Source organism: Cinclus cinclus, chromosome 3 (assembly GCF_963662255.1).
Source record: "Cinclus cinclus chromosome 3, bCinCin1.1, whole genome shotgun sequence".
Taxonomy (NCBI): Eukaryota; Metazoa; Chordata; class Aves; order Passeriformes; family Cinclidae; genus Cinclus; species Cinclus cinclus.
In genome coordinates, this window is record NC_085048.1 from 61,350,777 (window position 1) to 61,363,870 (window position 13,094).

Genomic DNA, 13,094 nt, shown 5'->3' on the forward strand with positions numbered 1-13,094 from the left:
AAACTGAAATAGATGTTTGGTACACATTCTCCTTAAAAAAAAAAAAATCATGATAGTATCCTTTTTTTAATAATGTAAAATATCCAGGACACATAAATTACAACGTGGAGATGCATCAAAATGTGTGATGCATCAAAATTTTCATCATCACCATGATGAAAAGACTGAGAATCAGAAGATAAACTAGTTTTCTAATGTTTTCACATGCTTAAAGCAAAAGTAATGATTAGAAAATGACAGGCCTAATTAACCTGTAACTTACTAGAAAGTAAATTACAAGTTCAGACTTCAAAATCCACTCAAGATTCAGGTATAGACCCCAAACAAAAATGAATGCAAATGAACAAATAATTACTTTTATGTGTATATACATCTATATTTCATATTGGTGCACAAGTATAAATACACTGGTCATCTATATTAATACATATGTTCACAAAACTTTATGTAGCCACTCTTATAAGGTGACTCTACAGGTTAGAAACAAGCCACACTCTACAAGCTTTTGCTTTGTAGATTTGTTTATTGACCCTTTTTATTTGGAGAGATTTGTATTACTAAATCCAAGCTTAAGAGATAAATTAACATCAACTTAATTGACAAGCCATGAAGTCTCACATGCCAGCTCAGAAGACAATTACAAATTATTTGATGGTCTCAGTTGTTCCACTAGGTATGTGAAGAATGATACTCAGAGGTTGTCATTGTGCAGAGCTAGCCTGTTTTAAACTGCATAGTGAAAATATCCATTCCAATAATATCCTATTTCATAAGAGATTAACCTTTGAAATTCAATCTGCACTGAGGAAAAAAAAAAAAAGAATGAAATTGATCCCTATCTAAAGCAAAACAACTTGTTCTGATACACATTCAGTTTGATTAAATGGATACCCTTGGAAATCATCACCTTAACTGTTAGATAAAGTAGGAACCTCAAAGAATACTGTACAGGGAGCTCAGGTATACAAAGGGAGCAACTGAAAACACAAGGAAAAGGAGGATGAGTGAGAAAGAGGCGGAAAATTCAACTCAATAAGACTAGCACAAACCTGTTTTTAAACTGACATTATCACACAGGGAGAAAGGAGTTATCTCACAAGCAGGTCTTTGGTTTGAAGTTGAATTCACCTGCAATCATTCAATTTTTAACTCCTACTTAAGTTCTGAGAGAGGATAAACTGGAAAAGGGATCATAACTTTATAGAATAGATTTAAAAGAAGGACTGTGGTTAGTGTTAAAGAAATGTATGGTTCTGGCCCGAAGCTGACAATGCCTTCTTAGAGAGTAGCTGTATTCAAAATAATAATCTCCACTACAAAGAAAATAATATTTTATTAAATAAGTCACTCACACAGTAAGGTCCAATAAAAATCACAGCAGGAGAAGCTGAAAAGAAGAAGCAGAAGGCAGTCCATTGTAAATGGAACACCAAGCTGGGAAGCTGTGCTTCCTGAGGAATTGTGCATACCAGCACTTCACCTTGGCACAGCGTTCTGCTCTCTTACAAAAAAAAAGGGGAACACGTACCAAAACTCTCTCCCTCCATTCCAATGGGGCCAGGCTGAGGAGTCTCTCCATTCTTTAAGCAGTTATGAATGTATGCTGCCTTCCACCGGGCGTACTTCCTGTGCTGGGCATTCTGGGGGAGGGAAAAGGCCAGCCATTTTAACCACTCACTTCTGCAAATTAATGCATTAGAATCAGAAACATAAACATACTTTCCACTTTCTCTGCTGTCATTTGACACCCTTTTAATGATAAACAACCTGTGTAAAATTAATATGAGAATTTAAAAAAATATTAAAATAAGAGCTCTAACAAAAGCTCAGCATGAAAGCAAAATGTGGAGATCCTCAATTAGCGCAGCATATCAGGAAACAGAAATAAATTATGCCAAGAACATCTAGTATGAAAGACATAGCACTGTGTAGTAATTACTGACATGAAATAATGAAGAAAGCTTCCTATCTCCATAAACTTAGATGATTATTTACTTTAGATTTAAATTCTTGAAACTTAAAATGCTACTGCTGCTGATCAGAAATATGAAATCCTTTCTGAATATATGATTTTAAAATTTAAAATTCAAAATTTTATTTAAAAGCATGAATGCAGCAATGCTGATGTAACTACAGATTAATGTGATTTGTCTGTAATATTCTATGACATTAAGATTTTCCATTTTGTTTTTAAAAATATATTTTACTGTTCCTAGGTACAACTTTTAACATGTCAAAACATGAAAGGAAGATTGGCTACTTTGTATCTCCTGGGACAATTACAATAGTGTTTAATCCCGGAAGAGCTTTCAACTGATGCAAGAAATAGTAATCTCATTATGCAAATCAACCACTTTGTCAAAAGCTGTATGGGAAACAACCAATTCTAACAGTTATGAGGTAATATAAATCAAGGAACAAGGCTGAATATAAAGAGATGAGAAATGTGGAAGGATGACTGGAATGATTTGCCCAAATGAACAGTATAGGTTGGGATAGCATGCTTCACACCAACACCAAAATTTTAAAATTTATTGTTCTATTTTAAAAAATAAAAATTAATTTGGAAATTAAATCCAAAGTTTCTAATAAACTAAAATTCTAAACTGTACTTCACAAAGCCTATTGCACTGCCATCTAGAACAGGGTAGAGAGATGCAATACAAAAGGTATCTTCAGTAACCTCCTTGCTCATATTTAACACACTGCATCCATCACCCAGGATGCTCACACAATCCAGGAGAAAGATGTGGTCTTCATTTTTGAAAACAAGATGTTCTCTTGAACATCTCTTGAAAACAAGAAACAAAGCCTATTCTGATGATATATTTATGAAAATGAATTCACTCTACCTCAAAAATGAAAAGTACAATTGGAAAATATGGCTTTCTGTTCAACTTTGTTTTAATAATCACTTCTGGTCAGTCAGTGTTACAGATTAAATTCCTTCATTTTTAACAAATACTCTAGAAGTCACAAAACGCAGAAAACACATACCCAGAGTATGCTACTTTTAGGAAAGATTATTATGCAATATTTAAGAGCCTGCACACCTCCCCTCTATCCTAATATGGTGATTATTTTTTGACAAAGTGTGAAGATGCTGTTGTATCAGGTGTCCACCCCAGGTGCTGGCAACTCAGCATGGCAGGAGTGGTGTCTGTGAGGAGAGGCCAGAGCTGCCCCACGCTGGATAAAACCATGTCCAGTGCACCCACCTTGGGACACAGCTAAGGAGAACATATTTAAGGATGGGCCAAGCACCCCCAACCCCAACACCTAAGATGCTGGATGCAGAGAGGAGAAGGGAACAAAGGGTTTGATGTCTGTCCTGCATCCTGACTGCAAAGATTACCATTCCAGAACTGAGAAGTGAAATGCTGCTGGTTTTGGATTGTTTTTAACATGCACTGCTTGTCCCTTTTCAGAAGGCTGCCCTATTGCATGAATGCTTTTACTGAGGTAAATGAAAAGAATGCTGCTATTGCACAGCTTCCTACTGCTCTGATCTAACCTGTGTCTTGTAAAACACATCTTCCAGAAAATCCTTTCACCTAGCTCTAATATGGAGATATAGAACAACCAGTCTACATCTGTGACACAATCCATTCATACCACCCAATAATCAATCAATTTCCATTTTAAAACTTACATTTTAATGCTCAACACTCATTTTCTGATTCTAGGTGTCAAAGTACCTGCTTTCTATGCCTTCTGCTGTTGATTTTAAAAAGCCTTTTAATAGTTAACACTCCATACATATGAAGGCAATTCCAATTACTAATTGAAAAAACAGGCAGCAGGTCTGAATATAGATGTCATACTCTGTAACCAGGCATCAGGCTTAGTGTATTTCAGGCTGACAAAAACTTATGCAGAAGTCTAAGACAGTCAAATCACACTTCTCCCATCATATCTTTACATAAGAATGGATAAGGAAACTGCTGAAATGTAATGATGCTATATAGAAGAGGAAATATTTTCTGTATTTCTTGCACACTCTCTTTTACTATCGGTGTTCACCAATTAAACAAACAAGAGAATTCTGTTTCTTTCCAATTACAAAGCATTTCTGTCCGTTCAGCAACAATAAAAATTCCCAAAACACAGTAGAAAATGTACAAGTGCTAGTATTCTGCACTGACATTTGTAACAATTTCTTCCATCTTCAAAGCAGAGTTACTTCAGGTACTCTTGAGGACACAATTTATCATTGCACTGTCCTCTACACTGGATTCCTACAGACTAGGATTGATCTTTTTCAGTCCAATTCAATGTGCAAATGTGGATTCACCCTGGCTCTAGGAAATGTTATTACTGGATCCAGTAAAGGATGTCAGGGTGCAGATCAGATAGTTTTAAGACAACACGAGGAGTAAACTTACTTGTGCCTCTCAGCAAGATTAAAATTTTGGATTTGTAGGGTCTCGGGCTATGGAAGACGGAGAATCTTGCAAGAACTCTTCACCAAGCATTTCTCTTGGGTAAGACTTATCTTTAGGTATCTACACTTATATCCTACAGTATTCAAGAAGTCACCACTATCACCACCACATGCATTTACCTTCCTTCCATTATTTAAAAATGCAAGTAGCCACAACAACTGCATTTTAAACTGAACAAGTATGACTGCACTTGAGGCACGTGTACCACACTGAGGATTTACATACAGGATGTCAATCAAGCCTGTGAATTTCAAGTAGGACACAGAAAAAAGTGAAGGTGGACAAAGCCAGGAACCTTGCATCATTTTTCCCCTATAAGCATTCCCACTTGCTCAATGTAATGCTATGTGTCCCACAGTAAAAACCAGACTTTGAATTTCTAACTGATACTCATCATGAAGCATCTTCTAACAGATGTCTAGTATTTGAAATACTTAGCATGATTCTTTACGGCTTACTAACAAGTATTTGGCTACACTATTAGAACCTATGTTCTTTGAAATTCATATTCATGTCATAGAAAAGCAATGTCTGTACTTGGAAAAGCAAGAAAAACACTCATATGCCTGACACTTACCTCTTCAGAGAGCTCCCCAAATACCGTTAGAACATCTATGAGGAGACTTGCAGTATAAAAGGACTTTATCATGTTTCTGCAAAAAAGAAAGCATTTTGCTAACTTGGTAATGTCAGTCTCTTAGAATCACATTATAGGAGTTGTAATCTTAGACCATACTGGCTTATTTCAAGCCAAACACTGCCTTGTTTTTTTTCTTCTTTTAATCTCATGTTACAGAAGCTGCTTCACAACATATAAACCTTGCAATATTGATTACTCTCCTAACTACTACGCAGAAAACGTTCAGTATTTTTAAAAACTGGTTACATGTTCTGCACTTAGTTCCTAGTTTGCAATGTTTTGTGTAGGACATCAGAAATCCTGTATTAGGATTAGAAAAATACATGAGCATGCCATAGTAATTGCTGTAAACCAAACCATATAAAGGATCATGACAACTATTTTACTACCACTGGTCAAGGAAATTACAACATGCTTGATAAAATAAAGCACAATATTAGACTGTGGTTTTAGAAGGCTTGCCAGTAGGTAAGCAGCTCCCTAAGGATCATAAGGAAGAGGATAACAGTTAATGTGAGCAGTAAGACACCTAAAAGTAGCAAGAAATTGAGTTTTCCAGAAGAGAAAAATATGCAATAAAGTCCAATTCTTGTTTCCAATCAAATTAAAGAGGGTTTGGGTATTCACATTCCATGACCAGTATCTTCAGATAAGAAAAACAAAGATTTTCACCTACTTATGAAATTGCCCAGCTCTGTCTTCGTTGTCTGCATACAAAAACATTTTCAAAGCATAATTCTCCACATGAGCAGAACCAACAATTTCCTGAGTAATTGCTTCATTATCACCAAATTGCTTTTTCATCTGAAAAATGTTGGAAAAATACATTAATTACTTTATTAGACCTTAGCAGTTCTGCAAACACAAAAAGAACCTGCTGATTTAAACGAAGTCAAGTACAATTTAAAAAGAAACAATTTATGCTTTGTTTCACAAATCCGCAGCTTCTAACATGACAAATGCTAAAAGCAGCATGTGAAAGAGAAAGCACATTCTTTTGGAGAGAAACGTATTACAAGTATGTAGCTCTGAATCTTTGGTCACAAAATGCTTAAAAAAAACCATCAACACCCCAACATCCTCTCCCCCAAAGTTAAAACTAAATACAACTACAATGCTGTGAAGGAACAGCAACAGATATTTTCCCCTTAGTATCTGAAAGACCCAGCTCTCTGAAGCCTGTGTCACGATTCAACACAGTTCAACTGATAAAGTAATGCTTTATAAAGGTGCTGTAGATCAGAGTAATCATGTATCTTCCCTCTTGTAAGGTTATTTCACTGCAGTTCATGATATCTTTCAAAGTATCTGAGCCCTACCTCGTCCAGTCTATGAATTTACTGGAATTTTCAGTGTAAGCAGTATATTTCAATTCAAAGAACTCTTTTCAAATATGTTAGAGTACAAGAATCCTCAGGTTTCCTAATAAAAATCAGTAAAGCAAACAACCCTCTAACAGTTACAACAGGTGGATTTACAGCTTCTGAATAGGCTTACTGTTTGCACAGAAGGAAATCTCAGGTTATCCTTAGAGAACAAAAACAGGAACACTGCATGATAGTAACCTGCAGCCTTTATTTTGCCAAAAGATTTAAAAACAATCTTTGAACAGCAGTTTTTTTTCACTGTGCGTGCAAAGAAAATTTAATCATTCAGGCAGCATTTCCCTATTTTTTAGATTGCTGCCAACTTTCTAAGACATAAAATGTTGCCAGAAAAGTTACTTGATTTCAGTAGTTAAATATAATCTTTTGAAATATAATTTTAAGACTTTTATCAAACTACTCTATGTGGTTTTCAAGGAGTATTTGTTCTACAAAGTGTCATTTTCTTGTGAAAGCACCAAAATCTGCGTGTTCAAACGAAACACTCAAACACTGAAGCTAACTCAGGAAGAAAACTGTACACACACATATATTTCCCTAACCTATCTGTATGCCTCATGCTCAGAAAAGAACTGATTACTATACTTATTCTGATGCTCAATTATTTCAAACACATAACCGACACTGTTACATACACTTCTAAAAGTATTAAAGTTAACCAAGTTGTTTAATGTTGAAATTATCCTTCACACAATATGAGATTCAATACAGCAGCGCCGGTGTTTTAAACGCTGATACATGATTTCAACCCAAAACTCAAGGCATTTAGGTTTAATCTTAAAAAAAATTAAACCGGACCCCTCTGCGCCCCCTGGTGGTTAGGAGCAGACTGGAAACAGCAGCTCCTAAATCAAAGCAGGCTCCAACTTTTCCACAAATCCAAACTTTCTAGCCCCAAAACTGCTCTATTAGACTCGACTAGGAGTGTTCTCTCCATCCTTCCACCACCCGGATACATAGAAGAATCTTCAATACCTGTGCATCAACTGTCACACAGACAATCTTCTTACCAGTAACCAAAACGTGAAACTATGAACTTTTGCTGCTTTTTCAGTCTTTTCAATTTTGAAACAGAAGGGGTAACTGAACACTACAGATTAACTGCTGAAGTACCAAAAGTAATCCAGCCAATTCCAACAATTCTTAGGAAATTAAGAGCAAAATCCTTTTGAGTTTTAATCTCACCTGTCCTGCCATCTCTCATTCTCCCTTTGAACACAAAACCCAGCCCTATTTAAGATGTCAAAATTCAATGAAGTAACATACCAAGAAATCACTGTACACTGAATTTTCCATTGCAGAAAATCAGTGATAAAAAAGCTAGAAGTACAAGTTATAAAAAAAAAAAAGACGAATGGTTTATGTTTCAATTTTTCTCCAGAGAATCACAGAATGGTTTGGATTGGAAAGGACCTTAAGGGTCATCTAGTTCCAACTCCCCTGCTGTTAGCAGGGATGCCATTCACTGGAAGATATTGCTCAGGACCTATCCAACCTGGCCTTAAATACTTCCATGGGTGAGCAATCCATCTTTCATTACTGAAGGCTGTGGTACTAGTTTCACACAAACTCTCCAGGCATTGCTACACTTCGGATGGAATCACCAATACTGAACAAAAAAAGAGCTGCTGCTTCATTTTTCAGCATTACTTGCTGCTTCCAAATGAGCACTTAGATCTCAAAGCCAACAAATTTCTTTTTTTAAGAATACTGAAAACTACAGGGTATGATCTTAAACAGCTTCTGGAACTTAAAATGACCATCTGTACCACAACTTTACCTTTCTAAGGCTTTTCAACAGTACCAGGTCCGTTCAGAAGAGCTTGGCATAGCTATCCCGTTACCCACACAGATTAGACCATGCTTACAAGAATTTATAAAATAAAGTCTCCAATCTCTAACACAGGACACAATCAGAAGTATCTTTAGCTTTTAAAGAATATTTATAAAAACTACCTGGATACAACAGTTTAGGTTAGAGACTTCAAAAGCATCCAAGGACTAGGCTATTAAGTCCTACAGCAGTGAAAATAACTGCACAGACTTCCAGGAATCAAAGGCAAACCAATTAAAAAAGTCTTCTAAAACACTAGCATTAACTTCACAATGAATTATGATTTGTCATGAGAACATGCATAAATAAAGCACTGTAATTTATGCTGTCTACACAAAATCTTATGGCAAAATTTCAATAATGTTTGTGCATGCATACACACATACAGCTTTATCTCCTTCCAATCATTTTGCAACTTATTACATACTACTGAAGTTCATGCAGTATGCTTGCATGCAGAATAGCTGCAGAGAAGAGACAGTATATGCAGAAATTTAAATAAAAATTATGTTAATATCATGACCAATTTTGAGGAAAGCAATAAATTCTACTTACAGCTTCCAACTGATCCATAAGTTTGGATAAAAATTTGCGACATTCTGGGGTTTTGCTATCAATCTTCATCCCTGTCTGCATTGCATACAAACGACCTAGAAATCATACAAAACACACAAAAAACACTGAAAGTGATTATCTAAGGCAAAACCCATAAGCAAACAAAGCAATGCCCCCAACATACCTGCAAGACAAACTCATGATTTAACCACAGACTGACTCCAGTACTAGTGAGCAGTTACAGCAAAATGCAAGGTTTGGCCTTGGAGATATATTTGGAAGATCTGTATTTTTTTTTTTTCCCCAGTAACTATTCCTACTCATTTTAAACTGATGTTTGTATCACTATTGTGCAATACCAAGTGCTTTTATAAACCACCACCCTCATTTACAGCTCTCCCAAATAGGAACTTCAAATTTACTTGAGAGTGTCTGGATATAAATGGAACTTCATCTAGCAGGAGCCAGCTAGCCTTACAACACTTGAGCAAATGCTACAAAGCACCTACTATCTCTATGTACACTCATACATAGCATTAAAACATTAAAGACACAAACCTGATCTTTAAATCAGACAAGACAGACTTTATCAAATTTGCCCTGCAAGTAGAGTTGCCAGTTTTTAATAAGATCCTGAAAAGGAATGATTAACATCTTCTGCTTAAAAGTTATCTTTTTACTACCAAAAATCTGTGAGTTTTAGATTTGCACATGGTAAAACTTTATAGGCTTCATGAAACTGTGGGCAAACCCAAGCAAGTATTATTTACTAGTATTAACACACACCAAGTAGGGAAAATAGCCAGAAAAATTCAGTAATCAAATGCAGAACATTTCCCACAAAAAAAAAAAAACATTCCTATAACTCCCACTTCTGACTCTCAAGGGAGTTGTACAAAACACTTTCAAATGCAGAGTTTAAGAATCAAAAGCTGTAACTCCACCAAATATTTTCATGAAGTAGTTATTATGGAATACCCCATGTCCTTCTTCTTGAAGGACAGAGAGTTCTGCAAGCAATTATAACTTGCCTCACAGCTTAGCATCTTGTTCCTCCCAAGCATCTCTTCATAAAACAGAGAGAATATTTTCCCTTCAAGTAACCTCAGTAAACAGGAGTATAGCAGAATTGTTATCACATTGCAGTTATCCTGATGCTTGCAGCAGAAGAAAACATTACTTACATACTCAATTATTTTATACTACAAACATATGCAAAAACTTGTCTGCCTTTTCCATCTATTAACAATTTGTCTAATAAAATTAGATGTATTTCTATAAAACTTACTTAGATTCTGCGGTGAGCATCATAATTTAACTATTTTTTTCTGGATTTTTAAAGTAGTATTTTCTATTTCATATACACCTGACTATTCAAACCAGACCAAGTATACATTCCTTATTTGGGACTGCAAAGCTCACTTATTTTTGAATGTTAAAGCTGTTGCCCAACCATTTAAAGACACTCTCCCTGAAAAATAAAATACTTCTGCTCTCCAATGGCTCTCTATATTTACTGTTACAATGTCTAGAAGGATCTAACATCTTTGTATTCAAGTTTTCAGGAAAGAAAAACCACGTGAAAGTCCTGAACTAAGAACAACTACAATCCTTGACCATGACAAATGGAAGAATAGTTATGTGAGTTTCATCAAGTGACAACATTACAATTAAGCCAATTATTGATAGGTACTCTTAAGCCAACCTAATTTATCTTCAGTATGCTGACATGTTAAGCACTACAAAACTAGCGCATGTGAAGTTGAAATTAGATTTGGAAGAAATTCAAACACAGAAAGAGAATTGTATCTAAGGCAATAGATACAATTGTATCTATTGTATCTAAATTAATATTAAAAGCAACCATCAATTAAAATGCCATAATCACCTGGTATGTGATGGAATGCGCAGGCTTCAATTAAATTGATTTTTAAGTACATACTTGATTGTAAGCTCCCCTGAACCCATTTCATGGTATAATTTAACAATATAAAACTTAGGAATTAACATAATGTTGATAAACCTATGAATCATCCAGATCAGTTATTTATTTTTGATGAATGCCAAGATCAGATATTTTCAGAGGCAAATAAATTAATTTTAGACTGATATGCATTAGGGTGACAAATTCAAAATACATTTGGCAATTACAGGATACAGATTTACCTTACTTGCTGAAGTATGCACCTTCAGATCTCCTCCATAACTCATTTACATAGAAGGAACTGTTACCATATAAATGGATCTTGCAAACGTCTTTAGCCTTGATCAGTTTAAAAATTAAAAGATATTCTACATTGTAACTATTACTCTTGTGTAACCTGTATGTGGGATTTTCACTCTCATTGCAAAGACATCCATTTAAATTGTGAAAGCCAGATAATTTTTTCTTCACTAATATCCAAAGGGGTATATTTACACGACTGAGACATCTGTATGCTTTGTAGAAAGCCCTGAAAAACCAGCCCTTTCTCCTCCCCATGGATTTCAGAGGCTGAGAAAGACTTTAAGTCTCCTTCAGGCACTCCAGTGAACAAATGCAGAACAACTCTTGAACACACAGAAATCACATGTCAGAGAACAATAGTTACAGAAACAAGAAAAATGGTTTTCTTGTCCATATATAACTTTACACTGTGGATGACATGGAGCAATTTTCCACACCAACACCTTCCTCCTTGTAAAAGACTCTAGGAACAAGGTATCCAAGGTTCCTGAGTTGTTAAAAATCAAAGTACTATTATCCAAAGCACAGACTGTCAAGAAAGTGTGAAGGTGCTCTCACAGCAGCAAGTCTAAGATACTAAGAACAGGGACAACCTTGAGAGAGACTGTTAATGCCACCTGAGGTAAGATTAAATGTGCTCCACCTGTCACAGCAATTACATCTCTGTACCACACAAGTAACCACAGTAGACAGTTACCACATGCAGCCACCAAGTCCAAATTTGTATCACTGCCTATAGAAATTGTTAAGATTTCTTAAAGGTCTTATTAACTAGCAAAAGGTCAAAGCACACTTAAGTTACCCTAACAAGAGAGTCTGTTAATCTCTTGATTATCTAGTGATAATCAACATCTCTAAAAGATCTCTAAAAGCTTTTGAAGTCAGGAATTTTGCATGCTCAATTCTTCATATACGTTTGAAAGGACTGACCTGTCCAGAGACAGGCCTCTGATGAGGCAGTGGTTCAAATAAAGGCAAAAGCTCTTCCTTTTTTCTCAAGAAAGTGGTGATCAAGAAAGAGTACAATGTCTGTGAAAACAACTATTGACAGAGCATCACTACCTAGTAGCATTGCCCGCCAAAAGGTCTTGGCTCAGGTATTGTTGCTAAAAAACGGATAAAACCTGATTGCAATGAAAGATGAGGCAACCTTCAGGTCAGGAAATGCAAAACAGCCAAAATCTCCATAAACATCAGTTTTAGTTGATGAAGTGAAAAAACAGAAGAAAAGTACACTCTACCAGTCTGAATCTCATCAGTGACACACAGAATGTTGTTAATGATATTTAGGTACATTTACTGCTTTACCCAGTGCTGCTCTAGTCACAAGTTGGGTTTTGGGATTGAAAACCTCTGTCACTAAAACTTAGCAAGCAAACAGAAGGTGAAATAGTTGAAAAACTGAAAGAATTAGAGATTTTTAGGCACAAAAACAAAATAGGAAGAGGAGGTAATAATCTAAATAATTATCTTTTAAGGCAATACTGAAATAAATATAATAACCTTTTAATGTTTTAATATTTTGCTTTTGAAATTATCTGTGTGAAGAACAATATGGGAGTGAATCTGAAAGCAGTAAGCAATCCTTTGCCTTGCATCTGACAACAGGAAAAAGTATCTACTAGTTATACTTTTTCCATTTTTGAGTACTACTATATCATACTCCTAAGGAAAAAGATTTATTTCCAAATGCAAATTCTTCCACATCTGTGTCTTCTGTTATCCTCTCTGCTCTAATTTTGAAATGTCCCAAGTATTCTACAAGAAGGCTATCTGTAAGACTGTGCTGGTTTTGATACTACTACCTTTGCCAGTTAAGGTGTTCCTTTGCATATCTTTTGTGTGTGCTTGATTGTACAAGTACTACTTATTGTAAAGATACATGACTGCAACTGAAAATATGTTTTCACCTAGTGAAGGAAATCTATTAAGTCCTTTTCCTGCCTAGCTTGCAGCAAATGGGCAAATGCACTTTACTAAGTTTTCAGCAGCAAGAGCAAATCATGTG

General features: G+C 35.6%; 1 protein-coding gene across 3 annotated transcripts in view; it reads right to left on the bottom strand.

The window, feature by feature from the left end:
• The window catches only part of VTA1 (vesicle trafficking 1), a 37,517-nt gene that overhangs the window by 14,462 nt on the left and 9,961 nt on the right, over positions 1-13,094 (bottom strand). For all 3 annotated transcript variants that reach the window (XM_062490088.1, XM_062490087.1, XM_062490086.1), the window contains exons 2-5: positions 8,860-8,954; positions 5,762-5,889; positions 5,023-5,098; positions 1,529-1,640 (exon numbers count right to left, since the gene is read on the bottom strand). In XM_062490088.1, coding sequence (XP_062346072.1) covers positions 1,529-1,640; positions 5,023-5,098; positions 5,762-5,889; positions 8,860-8,954 — 411 coding nt within the window. The remainder of the gene's footprint in view (positions 1-1,528; positions 1,641-5,022; positions 5,099-5,761; positions 5,890-8,859; positions 8,955-13,094) is intronic.